Source organism: Enhydra lutris, unplaced genomic scaffold (assembly GCF_002288905.1).
Source record: "Enhydra lutris kenyoni isolate GAN:26980312 unplaced genomic scaffold, ASM228890v2 scaffoldscaffold26, whole genome shotgun sequence".
NCBI lineage: Eukaryota > Metazoa > Chordata > Mammalia > Carnivora > Mustelidae > Enhydra > Enhydra lutris.
The window spans coordinates 13,295,661-13,315,104 of record NW_019154110.1 but is presented as its reverse complement, the minus strand read 5'-3'; the positions used below and the strand labels follow the sequence as shown (position 1 = coordinate 13,315,104).

The window sequence follows — 19,444 nt, the reverse complement described above, 5'->3', positions numbered from 1 at the left end:
TATGTGTGTGTGTGTGTGTGTGTGTGTGTGTGTGTGTGTGTGTGTGTGTGTTTAAGTTTTTATTTTATTTATTTGAGAGAACACCAGCAGGGGGAGGTGCAGAGGGACAAGCAGACTCCCTGCTGAGCAGGGGAACACAACCCCGGCTCTATCCTAGGACCCTGAGACCATGACCTGAGCTGAAGTCAGACACTTAACCAACAGAGTCACCCAGGCACCCCCTTTGTTGTATATATTTTAACCATCGAATTCCCTCACCTTTGGGGATCAGAATGAGAGAGATACTCACATATTGAAAGTATTAGAATTGCCCTGTCTAGATGCAGTTGGGATGTAGAAAAGCTTTGGAACAATTCATTCCAATGTGGACAAATCAGGTTTTATTAGAAGCTATAACATCAAGGCATTACAATATGAATAGTATTAATGAATTATTTGTTTAATGTAACCATTGTAATAGAAAAAATATTTTTCTTTTTGTTATAAAATAGATATAAAGTTAATTATGAGATATTTGCCTTAGTATAAGATTTAGAGGCCTGTTTCTGCTTTAAAGTTTAGGATTATTTCATCACTGAAGTATGTGCTAAAAATTATACATTTAAAAAAATCTGACCTCTTGATTGCTATTGAATATTTATAGAAACCTTCTGTATATAGCGCCCTGTTTCCTTTAAGGAACTAGTACTTTATAGTACGTATATAGTACTTTGTAGTGTGCTATTAAAAAGCTGTTTTTTTCCTTAAATGTAAACATTTTTTACACTTTATGACTGTTGTCTGTTTAATGCCTAAAGTAAATGTTACTTGGAAAACTACATGGGTATGGATTGAAATGAAATAGTGAAGTAGGTTCAGTAAAAGAAATATTATAGTAATTGTTTAATGCCATGTGGTAGAATAATTCTTCTAAAAAATTGTTAGCCCACCTCTTTACTTTTCTTCCTGCTTCACTTCTGATTATTGCTTCTTGCTCACCTGTCTTTCCCTCTGTAAGAAGAAAAAAAAACGGGAGACATTGGCAAAAGTAGGATTCTAGTATAACTTCATACTGCTCTGTATAGGTATAATGACTCTGTCTATAAGTATGCTGTGATTTAGGGCTCTTGTGGGAAAACCAAACAGGCCCTTCTTAGAAAAGGTCTGTGCTTTTTTTGATGAAGGCATGATCAGTTCTTTTCCCTGCCTTTCCCCAAGGAATGATTCATCTATTAACTCTTATATCACCACATCAAACCAGGGTCTCCAGGAGATAGGGCCAGGTTTCCCAAAATAAAACGGGTATGTATAGACTGGATAACTTCCTGCCCTTAAATCACTGTTTATTAATGTGTGCTTAAAAGAAAGGTGAGGAGATTTAGTTTAACTGAACTCTGCCGTGTGGGTATATATTTTAAACAATTTATGGTAACCTTTTTAAATTTCTCTGTAAATATGTGGTCCACTTCTCCTGAACACTTAAATCAACTTTCTGATCAAAATTGCTTAGGTTGGGGCACCTGGGTGGCTCAGTGGGTTAAAGCCTCTGCCTTCGGCTCAGGTCATGATCTTAGGGTCCTGGGATCGAGCCCCGTATTGGGCTCTCTGCTCAGTGGAGAGCTTACTTCCTCCTCTCTCTCTCTCTGCCTGCCTCCCTGCCTACTTGTGATCTCTCTCTCTCTGCCAAATAAATAAATAAAATCTTTTTAAAAAATTGCTTAGGTTTAGAAAAGAAAAGTAAAACATGTCTAGGGGCATGGGGCTGGCTCAGTGGGTGGAGTATGCAACTCTTGATCTTAGAGTGGTGAGTTTGAGCCCCACATTGGGTGTAGAGATTACGTAAAAATAAAATCTTTTAAAAAAAAGGAAACATATCTTATGGATTATTTCAGTATAATAAAAGTGACTTCAACAGCATGACCTTATAACTTGGGGTCTTGAACTATAGAATTTACTATACATTTTTTTGTTTTGGTTAGCAGTTTTATACTTACCATAACACTTTTTTGTTTTAGAATGTCATATAGGGACACCTGGGTGGCTCGGTCAGTTGGGCATCTGACTCTTGGTTTCAGCTTGGTCATGATCTTGGGGTGGGATCAAGCCCCATGCTCAGCCAGGAGTCTGCTTGAAAATTCTCTCCCTCTACCCCTTCCTCCAGTTGTGCACACGCAGACACTCTGTCTAAAATAAATAAAAAACCTTTTTTAAAAAAAGAATCTCCTATATTCTTGCTGTTACCTAAGGTGTGAAGGCATTATTACTATTATTATTTCTACTACGACTACTAATAGGCTTTTCATCAAATGAGGAATGTGAGATAGAAGTCTGATTATATCCAGTAAGTTACTAGCATTTTCAGAAAACAAACCCACATTAATGCCCAAATTACTGCTTGGGCATTAGTGATGCTGCATTTTATAGAGAGGGACCAGAGGCTTAATTTGTAAACTTGGGACCTTCCTCACAAAAATAATATAAACACTAGTTAAACTTTTTTTGTGCCCATTTAGAATTAATAGTTATATGCTCTAGCCTTCTAGAATGATTTGCTGTACACCATAACCTTAAGTAAGTTGTTTTCTGACTATGATGAGAAAAGCAATGATTAAAAGAATTTGAGAAGTAGAATTCCTGTTTACAAAGGCATTTTTGAAGTCCCCTAAACGTTGGACTTAAAGAAAACAAAGGTTTTGCAAGTTGTACAGACAACCATTTGTCATCTCCTTTCATTTATTTATCACCCAGATATTCCTAATGAATCACATTCCAGACTAACCACTGACTCCTTTTGTTCCTTAGTGAAGGAGTGTGGCAAACAAATGTTTTCCCAGTGAATCAGCACAGGATTCTTGATTTTATTACCTTTGCCCTAAAGTTTCCAGACAAAACTAATTGGAAGTTTTGCCTCTGGGATCTCACTTGACTTCTGTGTATGGATGATGGATTAGGCTATGAATTGACATTACAGATGTTGTACAAACAACTCTAGTCTTTAGGAATGTTTTATCAGTTCTAAGGGAGCTGCCTAAGGTGAAGAATGTCTGTCTGTCCCCTTATCTTCCCTACAAAAACTCTTGCATACACATACTGCACTTTTTTTTTAAACATTTAATTTTTTTTTTAAGATTTTTATTATTTATTTGACAGACAGAGATCACAAGTAGGCAGAGAGAGAGAGAGGAGGAAGCAGGCGCCCCATTGAGCAGAGAGCCTGATGTGGGGCTTGATCCCAGGACCCTGGGATCATGACCTGAGCCGAAGGCAGAGGCTTTAACCCACTGAGCTACCTAGGCGCCCCACATACTGCACTTTTTTAATGTGATATCATATTCTTCATCTTGGTCGATAAAGAGTTATGCCTGAATAGGCTAACAATTAACTGATATGACCATTTTAGGTATTCCCTTTTAAAAAAATGGCTCTGCAAGAAACAGAGCCCTCCCCCTACCCTCTGGGCTCCTGGGCAGCTCAGTGGGTTAAAACCTCTGCCTTCGGCTCAGGTCATGATCCCAGGGTCCTGGGATCGGGCCCCACATCAGGCTCTCTGCTCCCCGGGAAGCCTGCTTCCTCCTCTCTCTCTCTCTGCCGGCCTCGCTGCCTACTTGTGATCTCTGTCAAATAAATAAATAAAATCTTAAAAAAAAAAAAAAAAAAGAAAGAAACAAAAAAAAGAAACAAAGGCCCCCAAGTAAATCCAACACTTAAGTTCAAAAGCAGAAAGCATTTTTTTTAAATGAAGCAGCAGTGTACATACAAGTTTGTCATTTTACTAATGTAATTTTTTTCCGGGGTTAGCATGAATATCTCACACCCTTCCTGCAAAAACCCTAATTTGTGTTTGCAGTACCAAGACTTCATTCTCAGGGCTTTAATAATTTGTCCAGAGCTTTCGGTTTATTACTATCCCTGAAGTTAGAGTACAAATTGACCTCATAGAAGTATTTCTGTTAAATCTTTTTCAATCACTAAAACTTCCTTTTATACACTACTCATAAAAGAGTTTACATTGTAGAAGTATAACTTAAATCTTATCTTAAGAATATTTTAAAGGTTAAAACACTTTTTCCACAAATACCTATATCTGCTCTTATAAGAAATTTTACCCCCAAATTAACTATGATTTTGCTCTCACCCAGACATACTATTCCCTGGCCAACCAAACATCATTTATCCTGAACAAGGCAAAGTATTCCATGGTCAAAACTTTGGAAAATATAATGTCATACATCTCATGAGACTTAGATATATGAGGTTTTGAACTGAAGCAAAACCAGATGTCTGATATGTCACAAATAGCTGGACTATCTTATTGAGGTGACTTCACTTAGAATGACTATACTGAATTATTTAAAAACAATACAAAACTAAAACTTGCCTCTTTGATGAGAGTATAACTTTTCATTGCAATCTTAAAATTTAACCTCCTTATCATTGACAGGAACTTCTATTGACATTAATTAGGAACTCTTGGGGGTTAGGAGTACAGTTAGTGAGTGTTACTTATGACTTGATCTCTAGGGAATTTATAGACCTTCATCTGACAGAGAATAACAACCTGGGCTAGATGTAGCTGTTTAGCTTCCTTTGATTACCACTTCATAGGTTAAAGGCTGCTGACCTTAACTGGAGATAATAACCATCAAGATCCTTCACTTGCCACTTTTCCTTAGGTAGTGCTCCTTGTATCTTTACCTTTCTGCATGGCACTTTCTTTTAAATGCACTGAGATTCATTTTGTATCACATCATATGGTCTATCTTGATGAGTGTTTCATGTGTTCCTGAAAAGAATATGGGTTTAGCTATTGTTGGGTGGAGTGTTCCATATTGTTCAAGTGTTCTGTAGCCATACTAGTTGTCAATTTAATTGTTCTATCAACTACTAAAAGAAGGATATTGAAATTTCCAGCTGTAATTGGAGATGTTTATTTATCCTTTCAGTTCCGTCAGTTTTTGCTCTATGTATTTTACACTCTGTTATCAAGTGCCTGCACACTTAGGATTGTTCTGACTTCCTGAGAATTAGTGTTTTTATCATTATGAAATGTCATTATTGATCCTCTAGTAATATGCCCTGTACTCAAAGCCTACTTTATCTGATATTAATATGGCCACTGCATATTTTTTATTATTTTAAATGGGTTATCTTTTTTTCATCCCTTTACTTTTACTTTTGGGTCTCGATGTTTAAAATGGGCTTCTTATAGATGGCATGTACTGAGGTCTTGTTTTTAATGCAGTCTAACACTCTCTGCCCTTCATTTGTATGTTTGGTACATTTATAATTAATATAGTTATCAATGTGACTGGGTTTAAAATGTATCCTCAAACTCTTTGTCCTACCTATTTCTTATTCTTCTTTTTCTATCTTTTTTTTGGACTGAACATTTTTTTTAGTATATATAACTGCTTTGCAATAGTATATTCTCTTTTCTCCTTCCCATACTATATGGTGGTGTTATCATATATTTTACTTTTACATATGCTGTGGTTTTTACTTTAGACAGCTAGATATTTTTGAAGAGATTTTTAATGAGGAAGAAAGGTCTTGTATTATTTCCAGTACTTACTCCTTTGTGTACATTAAAATTTTCATCTGGTAGAACAAATTTTTTTGGCTTTTGTTTGTCTGAAAATGTTTTTATGTTACTTTCTTTTTTGAAATATATTTTCCCAGGATTCTAGATTTTTTTTTCCCTTTTCAGCACTTCAGAGAAATAATTCCATTGTCTTAGGTTTGCATTATTCTGACTAGAAGTCTTATCTGTATTTCCCTGTAGATAATTTATCTTCATCCCTCAGATTGCTTTTAAGATTTTCTCAGCATTATTGAGTTATAACAATTTGACTATATTTTGATTATGATGATTTTCAGTGATTTAAGTTTTAATTTGTTTGTATTTATCTTGACTGAGGTTTGTTGAGTTTCTTAGATTTGTGAGTTGGTGTTTTTCTGCACACACTCCTCCCCACCAACACACACTTTTCTCCTCTCTTTTTTAGAATTCCAGTTACATGTACACTAGACTGGTTGGTATTATTCCATGGGTTACTGAGGTTTATTTCTTTCATGGCCTTTATTCTCTATATCGTTTAGTTTAGATACTTTGCTATTCTCCTATCTTCAAGTTCTCTAATATTTTCTTCTGCAGTCCTCTAATGTATTGGTAATCTAGCCAATGAATTTTTCTATACAGGTGTTTTATTTTCAGCCCTAGAAGTCTCTCTCTCTCTCTCTCTCTTTTTTTTTTAAGATTTTATTTATTTATTTATTTGACAGATAGCACAAGTAGGGGGAGCAGCAGAGGGAGAGGGAGAAGCAGGTTCTCTACCGAGCAGGGAGCCCAACATGGAGCTTGATCCCAGGATTCTGGGATCATGACCTGAGCTGAAGACGAAGAAATGCCTAACCGACTGACCCAACCAGGCACCCCTAGAAGTTCCATTTTTTACAATTTCCTTTCTTTCCTCATGTGTTTATGTTTTCCTTTAAATCAGGTATCAACAAACTTTTTCTGTAAAAGGCCATATTTTCAATATTTTAGACTTCGTGAACTATAGTGTCTTTCAGAGCTATTCAGTTTTGCTTTGTAGCACAGTATTAGCCAGACACGATTTGTAAATGAATGCACATGGCTGTATTCTTTGAACTTCATAAAACTATTGTGGGTCAGATTTGGTCCGTATTTGAAGTTTGCCAATTGCTGCTTTAAATCCTTGAACATATTTATATTTACTGTTTTTAGGTTCTTGTCTGCTAATTCCATTATCTCTGACGTTTCTGTTTCTGTTGACTAATGTTTCTTCCAGTTATGGGTCATATTTTCATGCTTCACAGATCTAGTTGTTTCTTAATAGATGCTGGACATGTATTATATTGCTGATTATATGGATTTTGTTGTCTTCCTCTACAGAGCATCAATTTTTTTGTTTTGATGAGCAGTTAAGTTACTATGGATCGGCTTGACCTGTTTAAGGGTTTTTATTTTTTTTTAAAGATTTTATTTATTTATTTGACAGACAGAAATCACAAGTAGGCAGTGAGGCAAGCAGAGGTAGGGAGGGGGTGGGGGGGGAAGCAGGCTCCCTGCTGAGCAGAGAGCCTGAGGAGGGGCCCTGGGATCATGACCTGAGCCAAAGGCAGGGGCTTTAACCCACTGAGCCACCCACACGCCCTTGTTGAAGGGTTTTTAAAAAACATGTTATGGCTATCTGGAGTAACTGTTACTCTAGGCTCTTTCCAAGGTCTTCCCTGAATGCTGTCTCTCCACTTTAGCTGGTTAAAGTACAAGTGTTTCCTAGTTCTGTGTGAACTCTAGGAATTGTTTAGCTTACAACTCCCTGTTAGTTGTTTTCCCATTGCTTCTATTTTGCTTAGCCTAATGGAATCTCACCCTTGCCTGCAATGCAGCTTTTTATGTTAAAATCTCAAGGGGACCTTGTGCGTGTTTCTAGAGTTCTTTCTCTGCATTGCTCCCTCTTCATTAGTATTCTGTCCCACAGATTTCAGCTATTCAGCCTCCCTAAACTCAGGTTTGCTTCTGAACTCAGCAAGACTACCATGGTTTGTTTGTTTATTTATTATTTTTAGTAATCTCTATAGCCATTGTGGGGCTCAGACTCACAATCCCGAGAGCAAGAGTTCATGCTCTTCAGACTGAGCCAGCCAGGTGCCCCAAGACCACCTTGCTTTGCTTGGGTTCTTTCTCTTTGGATTTTGCTATAGACATGAAATGTGTCTACAAATGAAAAGCCAGAGTCATCATAGGGTTTCCTCATTGTATCCCTTCTCTTAGCAGTCAGAAATCATGTACTGCCTGTGATACAATGCCTGAAAAGAATTGCTCCATATGCTTTGTGCAGTTTTCGAGATTACTAAAGATGTAAAAGTCTGTACCACTTACTTCATGATCTGATTCAGAAACCCTCTAACTAAAGGCCAGGACCTCTAACCCATATATATCAATATCTGCATACTCACAGGACAGCGTAACCTCCTGCTTAGTACATTGTGAGGTTTTTTTATATATTTCATGGTGGTTCTGTTCAGATAGCCTTCTGTCCAGACAGCCTTTTCTGTTTATACAGTAGCTGTTTGTCTTTATCCCTTGTTTTTTTCATTTAGTATAGTTAAAATGTGATTCTTTAATATTTGATACATTGCAGTGGGACTTGTTTTGAAAATAAACTTAAGAGGTAGATTGAGTATGTGTAACCTTTAAAAATTATTTTAATTAACCATTTTTTAGTTTTGGCGTTTGTATTTTTTTCTGTAAACATATTTATTTCAGTCAACTCAGTTACATTTAGGAAACATCAGCCTATAAAATTGAAAAGAACTTGTAAGGTTTCTTATAGTTAGCATAGTTTAAACTAAATGGTCAAGGTACAGGCTAAACAGGCTCTTGAGAATGAACAAAGGATAAGAAGCTGAGTTATTTGTGTCTGTTTTGCTGGGAACCACCACATCTGCTCTAAGGCTGAGTAATCATGACTTATTAATGTGGTTATGGAAAGTATATATCGGTTTAGTTGTGTGAGTGAACTGTCCTTTCTTTAGGGAAAAAATTCTCATCAGATTGCTGAAATTTTCCCTTTTTAGAATTATTTAAAATTGAAACTATGAATACGTCTTTTATCTTGGATAATGTGTTTGATCTGTTGAAGTACATATTTTGTCTGTATTTCTAGAATAGAAATGTAGTTTTTTCTTTCCTTTGTATCGCAGAAATCTTAGTTTAGCATCCAGGACCGTTTAATTTTGTTTACTGAGAGTTCATTTCTAGAGTTGAGTGGCAAAGTGTTCCTACATTTTACAGGGGTCAATTATGTGGGGCTATTGTGGACAAACCCTTGAATTTCTTCTTATTTACTGGTATCACATTTTTCTTTCATGTTTTCAAATATTACAGGTGGACACTACAGTGTTTTTTTTAATTGCATCTGATACTTAGCTATGTGTGCAGTAAGAAATTTTTCACCTAATTCAATTATTCTGAATTCCACAAACTTTAAACTTGTTTTTTTTTAAAGAATCACAAAGTAATAATTTCCCCCCAATTGTGAAATCTCTTATGCATATAGTATTCAAAGAAGTTGTGAATTTCATGGTTAATCATAATTTTTAAGGAAAATGTGACTAAGAAAAAACGACTGATCAAAAGCACTTATGTAATTATTTTTTAAATGTAAATATTGCTATTTATGGATTTCTGTGAATTAAAATTCAAGGAAAAGAGGAATAGACTAAAAATTCACATAGAATTTGTTGGTCCAGAAAAAAAAGCAATAATCTTTTTTAAAAGATTTTATTTATTTATTTGTGAGTGAGAGAGAGCCTCATGAGCATTGGGAGAAGGAGAAGCAGACTCCCGCTGAACAGAGACCTCCAACTCAATCCCAGGAGCGCAGGATTATGACCTGCGCCTAAGGCAGACACTTAACCTACTGAGCCACCCAGACACCCAAAAAACTAATAATTGATTAAGTCAGTACTAAGCGTAGAACTTCGTTTTTTGGATTTTATGTGAACACATAGTGCCGGTTGCATATAGGGAGAAACATAGCTCAGATTTATGAATATATTTTTCCTATTAACATGCAACAGAAAGTTTTGTTTTAAATCACATTTTATGGTTTTTTTTTAAAGGTTTTATTTATTTATTTGACAGAAGGAGAGAGACAGCAAGAGAGGGAATACAAGCGGTGGGGAGTGGGAAAGGGAGAAGCAAGCCTCCCATGGAGCAGGGAGCCTGATGTGGGGCTCGATCCTAGGACCCTGGAATCATGACCTGAGCCGAAGGCAGATGCTTAATGAATGAGCCACCCAGGCACCCCAAGATTTTATTTATGTATTTGAGAGAGACAGTGATAGCGACAGAGATAGAGCACAGGCGGGGAGACGGGCAGAGGAAGGGGGACAAGCAGACTCCCCGCTGAGCAGGGAGCCCAACTTGGGGCTCAATCCCAGAACCCTGGGATCATGACCTGAGCCAAAAGCAGATGCTTAACGGACTGAGCCACCCAGGTGCCTCTAAACCACAAATTCTTTTACCTTATGATTTAAAAAGCCTCTTTTATATACAGTGACCTCTTACTGTATGTGTATGTGTATAGAGAGAGCAAAAGAAAATAAAATTATGTGTACTTTTTATATATATAACAAGTTCAGATTATATTTATAACATTATATAACTTAAAATTTTAATATTATCTTACAAAATTTTATTCTACAAATATAGTATTTTTCTTCATAATAACTAATGGCTAGTACATTTTGAGGGCTTAGTCTAAGCTAAGTACTTTGAGTTATTGACTTAAACCTTACAATATCCCCAGAATGTAGATTCTGAAGATATTTGATGATTTCCATTTTATAGATTAGGAAAGCAAGACTCAGAAAGTAAGTGGCAGAGGCCAGAACCTGAACCAGAACATCTGGCTCCAGAAGTTATGGTATGGCTCTGCAGAGTGCTTTATCCTGTGTGTTAAAGCAACATGTTCAGGATGTCCAGGGTTTAGCTCTGACACCTCACGAGAACTTTGGAAATTATTCTTAGTTTTTATTGACATATTTGATTAAATTTGGAGTTTTTAAATTTTGGAGCTGGATAAAACTGTGAGTCTAATTCTTTTGCCTTGCTGAAGAGTAGACTGAGGCCTGGAAAGGTTAAGTGACTTTGTCCAAGATGGTTTAATTTCTGACGCTTAATTTACTGTTCTCCCAATGGTTCCTAAACCTAGCCTATTAGAACCTAGCCTATTTGAAATTCTAAAGGAGCTTGTTTAAAACATACAAGTTCCCATCCCCACCTACTGAATAAATCTATGCTTAGGGGACCTTAAAAAATTTATATATTTTTTAAAAGATTTTTATTTATTTATTTGAGAGAGAGAGAATATGAACGGAAGAGGGGCAGAGAGAGAAACTGACTCCTTGCTAAGCAGGGAGCCTGATGTGGAGCTCAGTCCCAGCACCCAGGATCATGACCTGAGCCGAAGGCAGACACTTAACCAACTGAGCCACCCAGGAGCCCCGGAAATTTATATTTTTAGTAAACCCCCTACTTGGTTCTTATGCAGACCCCTCACCTTGGCATACATGTGCACTTGAGAACGATTGTGTTTAAGCCCTTATCACACATCTAATATTAATCCATTTTAACCGGTGCGATTATTATTAATTTTTGTAATGTTTTAAAGAAAAGGTACGCAGTGACACAAAAGCTTCCATGGAAAAACTTGCTTTAAAAGAAAAACTCAGGGCACCTGGCTCAGTCAGTAAGTGTCTGTCTTTGGCTCAGGTCAGGGTCTCAGTGTCTTAGGATTGAGTCCGGCATTGGGCTCTCTGCTCAGAAGGGAGTCCGCTTCTCCTTCTACCTCTCCCCACTGCTCATGATCTCTCTCTCTCTCTCACACTCTCTTTCAAATAAATAAATAAAATCTTAAAAAAAAAAAAAGAAAGGAAAAATTCACTGATACAACACTTTCATTTTGTTTTAGGCTCTGTTATCTTTGGGGAAGGTAAGTGAGGTAGTTACTTCACCAGCTATTTTTAAGTAAGGACAAAAGGCGGTATTCTCAAATTATGCCTAAAAGAAGAGGGCACAAGAAGTTTTTATCACAGGCTATAACATTCTTGCAAATGAGAATATAGATAGAATAAAGCCAGAAATCATGGTTTCTAGGGTCTGGTGTTGGGGAGGAGATTGATTACAAAAGGACACCAGGGAATTTTTTTTTTTTTTTAAGATTTTTTAAATTTATTTGATAGAGAAAGATCACAAGTAGGCAGAGAGGCAGGCAGAGGGAGAGAGGGAAACAGGCTCCCTGCTGAGCAGACAGCCTGATGCAATCCAATGCCACAGAGCCACAGAGCTGAGACCCTGAGACCATGACCTGAGCCGACAGAAGCTTAACCCACTGAGCCACCCGGGTGTCCCAACACCAGGGAATTTTTTTGTAGCTATGGGAATGTTCTATATCTTGATTGGTTGTGGTTATACAGTTGAATATATTTGTCAAAATTCTTTGAACTACAGACATAAAAACAGTGACTCTTACTCTATGTAAATTATACCTCAGTAAATCTGAATTTTTTAAAAAAAAAAGCAAGCCAGGAAAAAGTTCTGAGCAGTATTATATTTTCAGATTACCAACTGCAACTTGAAATATTTAGTTAGATCGATTCTTGTTCTTTAAAAGCTAAGATTTTTGGGATGCCTGGGTGGCTCAGTAGGTTAATCGTCTGCCTTTGGCTCAGGTCATGATCGCAGGGTCCTAGGATCGAGTCCCACATCAGGCTTCTTGCTCAGTGGGGAACCTGCTTCTCCCTCTGCCTCCTGCTCCCCCTATTCATGCTCTCTCTTTTTCTCCCTCTCTCTTTGACAAATAAATCTTAAAAAAAAAAAATAAAAGCTAAGATTTTTGGGGGTGCCTATGTGTCTCAGTTGGTTAAACATCTGACTCTTGATTTCAGCTCAGGTCATGATCTCACAGTCGTGAGATTGATCCCCATGTTGCTTAAGATTCTCTCTCTCCCTCTCCCTATGCCCCCCTGCCATAAAAATAAATAAATAAAAGCTAAGATTTTTCTATTTACATGCAGTAATTAAGGTACTGTTAAAATGACATGTGTGTTGAAAATTCCTTTTGCCTTAATATTTCTCATCAGAGGTTTCTCATATTTGTTTTATAGGGTCCACATATAGCTTCAGTTACATTAGCTGCTTATGAATGCAATTCAGTTAATTTCCCTGAACCACCCTATCCTGATCAGATTATTTGTCCAGATGAAGAGGGCATTGAAGGAACCATTTCTTTGTGGAGCATCATCTCAAAAGTTAGGATTGAGGCCTGCATGTGGGTAAGATGTTCATTTTCATCTTTGTCTAAAATTAACCTCACTATCTTGATAACTTTGTTATAGTTCATTGAAATTGAGTACAAATATGTATCTACTTAGCAAGTCAGTAGATAAATTAATTCATGTAGCCACCGGTTATCCATTTCTAAGAAAAACCCTTTAGAGTTTCCCCTTTTCATGAATGACATTCAGAAGGAAGTCATGAAGCCATAGGTACCACAAAGCAATGGATGCCAAGTAGACAACAGGAGGGAAAAGGAGTACAGATAATCCAACTGTACTATTTTGCAAAATTTTACCAGTGTTTATAAATTTGATAAACACATAGCAAGTGGTTATGTATCAGACCCACACTAGTAAACATTATGTCTCTCTCTTATATTCAGATACTCTGTGTTTACTCTTAGAAAGCTTATTTCATTTTTTGAGTTGTTAATGATACTGAAGTAAGGTCAGATATTTCTTAATAGGCCTAACTATTATAGTAAAGTATCAGACTATATGGCTGTTGTCTGTGGTGAGCTTACTTTCAGTTGTACCAATTTTTTTTTTTTTTTGGTTTGCTTAAGTACATTTTGGGAAGCTTTTGGACTGTATGTTCAATGGCAGATTATTTTAATCTATACAAAGCATTCTTTTTTTTTCATTATGCCAAATTCACTGAAGTGGTTTTTGTTTTTTTTTTAATATTTTATTTATTTATTTGACAGAAAGAGAGATCACAAGTATGCAGAGAGACAGGCAGAGAGAGAGGAAGGGAAGGGGGCTCCCTGCAGAGCAGAGAGCCCGATGCGGGACTGGATCCCAGGATCCTGGGATCATGACCTGAGCCGAAGGCAGAGACTTTAACCCACTGAGCCACCCAGGCACCCCTCAAGTGTGTATTATTGAGGAATAGTTCCTTTGCTAAAGACTTCCTGTTATTATTTGAATATTTTTTTATTGTTTGGACTCATTAAGTTATGTTCCCTTTAACTTTTTTCCCCTGACAGTGTCTTATAAAATAAACATATGGAACAGATCACTTAAAAATCTTAACTAAAATGAACATGAATACCATACCCACAGAAGAGGCAGAGTTTTCAAATACATTATGTTTAAATGTTAGTGAGTATTTTGGGTGTGGGTTTTTTTTTTTTCAAACTATTGTCTTTGTTTTTAGTCTAAGTTATTTGTCTGTTACAGTATATATACTATAACCTAGTATGTTATATTTTAAAAGAATTACAAAGGAAATGCCATATATTGAATTTGTTGAATATGAAAGACAGGAAAACTTGTCATACTTCCTGTTACTCTTTTATAAATACTGGAAACAAATTCATTGTACTAGTTGTATATGTTTTATAAATTTGACCGCATTAGTCTTTTGATGAAAAATATTATTAAAATAACAGAAGATACTTGGAACATGCCAGAAAGAGACCATGTGTATAGATTTTGGTTTTCAGTTTTGCTTTTGTTCTTTGATAAATGATTTACATGGCTGGATTAACACTAATGCCAACAAAGAAAAACTTCCATTGCAGCTGGCAGTAATAATTGCCTCCTCTAACTCCTATAGTTCATATTGTCTGAATGCTCATTTGGCTTGGCTCCATGCATCTCTTAAATTAGTTAATTTGGCTGGTATAGTGGCTTACTTTCCCAAATTTTATGCTCCTAAAAAATATAGACTGTACCTTAAATTTATTATCCTCATAGCAATCAGCATTAGGCATTGCACATTGCTACTCATGTTTCCTCCTTTGAAATTATTTGTCATGTATAAAGTATAGCACATATCAAGTTATGTTTAAATCGGTTCCTTTTGTTCTCAACATTTATATGGATAGCTGGGAAAACAATATTCACATGCAAAAGAATGAATTTGGACCCTTCCTTATGCCGAATGTAAAAATTGACTCAAATTACATCAAATACCTAAACTTATGAACTGAAACTATAAAACTCTTAGAGGAAAATGTAGAGACAAATCTGCATGATGTCACATTTGGCAGTGGTTTCTTAAATATGACACCAAAAGTATAGGCAACACGAAGAAAACTTGATGAATTGAACTTCACTAAAATTAAAAATCTTTTCTACATCAAAGAACACTAATAATAGAGTGAAAAGACAACCCACAGAATGGGAGGAGATGTTTATAAATCATTATCTGATAAAGGTTTAATATCCAGAATGTTTGAAGAACTTCCACAACTCAACAACAAAAGACAAACAACCCAGTTAAAAAATGGGCAAAAAACTTGACTTGACTTTTCTCCAAAGAAGATATACAAATGGCCAGTAAGTGCACAGATTCTCGACATCATTTAGTCATTGGGGAAGTGCAGATCCAAGCCACAAGGAAATATCCCTTTATACACACTAGGATGGCTGTTATTTTTTTTTTTAAAGAAAACAAGTGTTAGGATGTGGAAAAATTGGAATTCTTATAGATTCTTGATGAGAATGTAAAGTGATTCAGCTGCTGGGGAAAAGAGTTTTGTGGATTTTCAAAAACTTAAACAGAATTACCATATGACCCTCCTCTAATTCCACTCCTACGTAATTACCCACAAAGAATTGAAAACTGGGACTCAGGTGTAAATACAGATACTTGTACTTCACTGTTCAGCAGCATTATTCACATTTTCAGAAAGGTGGGAACAACCCAGTGTCCCTCAGCAGATAAGTGGATAAACAAAATGTATGTGACCATCCACTGCCATGGCCAGGCCAGGGGCTGCTTTCTACCAATTAGGTGTCTTGTCCAGAGCCGGGGCCTTAGGCTTGGTCCCCTGTGGGATGCACGGTACTATTTCCGAATGCCTACAGGAAGAAGCTCTTTGACAAGACCAACAAACACCAGTTCTTACACAGCCTGGCCCTATTACGGGTGCCCCCATTGCAGAAAGTCCCTCTGGACCAGGTTACTGCTAGCCTCCAGAACCACCTTATTCTGCACATGCTTTTACTACCAGACTCTGGAGACCCCAGCATCCAGACTTTAGTCCCTGTAAGTGGGAGTCTGCTAATCTTGGGCTGACTAGCCTTGGCTCTTTGAGCATCCTTCATTTGATTTCTGGGTCCTTCTTTAAGAGTTGGAGCAGGGAGGGGATTAAAAGAGAAAGGCAAAAAAAAAAAAACCCAAAACCCCATTTTTTTTTGTAGTATATACATATAGTGGAATATTATTCATCCATAAAAAGGAATGAAGCTCTGGTTCGTGCCACAATACAGATGAACCTTGAAAACATTATATTGAATGAAATAAGTCATTCCATAGAAAGATATTGTATGATTCCACTTATGTGAATTGTCAGAAGATTCAAATTCATAGAGACAAGAAGTAGATTCGAAGTTATCAGAGTTGTGAGGAATGAGAAGTTAATGCTTAATAGGTACAGAGTTTCCATTTGGGTGATGAAAAATATTGGAAATAGATAGTGATGAGGGCTGCACAATATTGTGAATGCAACTAGTACCACTTAGTTTTATATTTTAAAATGGTTAAATGAGATACAGTCATAAAAAGTTCATGCTACTGAGGTTGAGAAACCTAATTTAGAATGTGTTGACCTTGATTCTTAGAGTTTACCCTTTCACAAATGTCCCATTTATGTTCATATGTTTTTTTTCAAGAGAATGTCTTGCTTGATTAAAAACTTATATCTTATTTGAAATTTTCATCTGATTTGTACTTAGCAAAGTAAAATGTCTTTACAGACTTCACTATCATTATAAATGTACTGAATCAGTAAAATCATTAAAATACAAAATACTTTCAATTATAACATAAAGATCAGGGTTACCTTCAGTTTCAACTTGTTCATATGGGTCTTAGGAGCACACTAAAATGAATTGTTTGATATTATTGATCATTAGTTACTCTTTTTCATTTGCACCTTTTGATCTTCCACAATTTGGCTGTATCACCAATGCAAGGCTTCACAAATTTTTTTACTCATGAATTCCAGTAACAGTTAATGTGTCCAAGCACTGGAGATTCAGAGTGAGCAAAACTGAAGTCTCTACCCTCATTCTAGTGAGGGAAATAATTATCATGAAAAAAATGTATAAGTAAATATTGTGGAAAAATTGCATATAAAAATGTGAAGTAGGAATCTGTATAACACAAAAATTTTCCCTAATTTGTGATTCAGGGAAGATTTCCATGAAGAAGTAACATTTCATTTCAGACCCAGGAATGATAAGGAGTAAAGCAGGACAGCAGGGCAGGGAAGAGAAGAGCATGTGTGTTGACTTTCAGATAAAGAGCATCACATTTTAAGGTCATTTATTTGTTAAGTTCATGGTTAGAGGGTGTTTATTGTGGTAATACATGCATAATGTAAGTTTTACCATTTTAACTATTTTTTTTTAAGATTTATTTATTTTAGAGAGAGTGAGGGGATAATCTCTATTTTACTTTCTGCCTCTTTGAATATGTCTAATCTGGATACCCCATATAAATGGAATCATATAACACTTGTTTTTCTATGCCTGGCTTATTTCACTTCGCATAATGCAAGTTTTGTCCATGTTGTAGCATATGTCAGAAGTTCATTCCTTCCTGAAATCATTTTAAAACTGACCCAAGGGAAACTGGAAGCAAATTTTCTCTTTTATTTGCAAATCAGTCTTGATAATTCTGCTAGAATCGTACAATTTTTTTTAAAACATTGCTGTAAGAGCCCTGAATTTCTCAATGGTTTCAAGCTTACCCTCCTAACTTCTGCTTTTAACCTCTGATTTATGTTTGTAATTGGAATATGTAATAGAAAAATGATTTTGTTTTTAAAAAGTATTAATACACAGATAATACAAAATTATTGTAATTTCTGAGAGTCAGCATGTGTAAAATCTTCTGCTCTCCAGAGTTTTACCATTAAACTTATGATTCCCAACATGGAAAAGCAAAATGCTGCTGATTTGCTTGTGAATCCACTTGAAAAAACTTTTTAAGAACATGAAAATTCAGGATTTTTCTCCTCCCCCAAATCTTTGAGTAAAATTGACACTCCATGGGTGCCTGGTTGGCTCAGTGAGATAAGTATCTGCCTTAGGGTCAGTCTTGATCAAGTCCTGCATTGGGCTCCCTGGAGAAGTGGAGCCTGCTTCTCCCTTTCTCTCTGCTCCCCTGCTCCTGCTCTCTTGATCACTCGCTGTGTATCTCAATTAAATAAATAAAATCTTTTTAAAAATTGACACTCCGGGAAGATACTTCCCTCTTGGTTTTGCATATTTTGTGCATGTTAAACTCTTTTCCAATTCAAGAAGCAGGGACTTCAGGGTAAACAATTGATACGGAGCACATAGTTTTTAGAAGAGCTTTCTGAATTATTGCTTGACTAAAAACCACTTGTCTCTTTGTTTTGCAGTAAGGAAGCCAGTTATTTCTTCCCTTTAATTAAACCTAGGCTGACAGTTTTTAGTGTTCCACAGTTCTGTTTTGGATTTTTGTTTTGATTTTGCAAGAATTATAAAATTGTTTTTGAAGAATCATGAGATTGTGGAACTTTAGTATCTAATTTGAGATAAATGACTAAATAAACTTCATGTCTAGAATATAATGTGTTTGGGGGAACCTGTCTGGATGACTATATTTCTTTAATTTGTTGGCATAAAAAACAGATTACTGACTCGTGATCACCATTCTTGTTTCTTGATAATGTGGGAAAACATGAGCAGAATTAAACTATTAAAATAAATATGGTCAACCAAGTATAAGTCAGTATGTAGCTCTTGATTTGATTTCTATCCATTATTACTTCCTTTTTAGCTTTAAGGAAACTTGTCATGAGTTTGAATCATATGATTGCTTTCAGAACTATTGGCCATTTGAGTTAACAGGTTTTAAGATAAGTTCATGTTTTGAATAAAATGTTGTAATTAACTTTTCTTCCTATTTTTTGTAGTGGGAAAAATATTTAAGTGTAGAGAATTATATAATTAGTTTAATATATTATCACTCAACCTCAGCTAATACTAATTCCTTGTTAATATGATTTATCTGTATCCTTTGTTATTTGACTGTCAATTATCTTGAAGCATATCCTATATAACATATCACATTTCATCTGTAAATACATCAATATTAGGACTTAAAAAAACATTATTACATCTAAGAAAAATTAGGAATAGATGCTTCAATTCAGTTACCCCATTAATGTTCAGATTTTTCTGATTGTGTTTATTTCCTTGTTTTTCGTTTCAGATTTATTTGTTGTTGAAACTGGGTTGTTTGTCAAATACAGTTTCCCACAGTCTAGATTTTACTGATTATATCCCAATTGTCATAGTTCTGTTCCCTGTGTTTCTTGTGAGTGATAGATTGAGAGGCTTGAAAAAATCTTTTTTTGACAAGAACACAGTTAGTTCATAGTCTTATGTAGTTCTATCATAAGGTATAATAATGTCTGATTATCTTTCTTTTTATGATATTAGCACCATTGTTATACAAGTCCATTATTTTATTAAGAGTTATAAACTAGGGGTATTCCAATCACATCATTTTTTCCTTTAGTTATTAACTAGAATATTTTTATAAAGAGAAACCTCCTTTTCACCAATTTGGTTACCCTGAGATATTCTTCATATAAATAAGACAGGA

General features: G+C 35.8%; 1 protein-coding gene and 1 pseudogene across 4 annotated transcripts in view; both read left to right on the top strand.

Moving 5' to 3' along the window:
* The window catches only part of LOC111151612 (vacuole membrane protein 1), a 153,053-nt gene that overhangs the window by 42,200 nt on the left and 91,409 nt on the right, over positions 1–19,444 (top strand). For 3 of the 4 annotated variants that reach the window (XM_022509708.1, XM_022509711.1, XM_022509709.1), the window contains one exon: positions 12,679–12,846. The exons of the other annotated variant lie outside the window; for it this stretch is intronic. In XM_022509708.1, the coding sequence (XP_022365416.1) occupies positions 12,679–12,846 (168 nt within the window). The remainder of the gene's footprint in view (positions 1–12,678; positions 12,847–19,444) is intronic. 4 annotated transcript variants of the gene reach the window in all.
* On the top strand, positions 15,559–15,895 carry LOC111151613 (annotated as a pseudogene).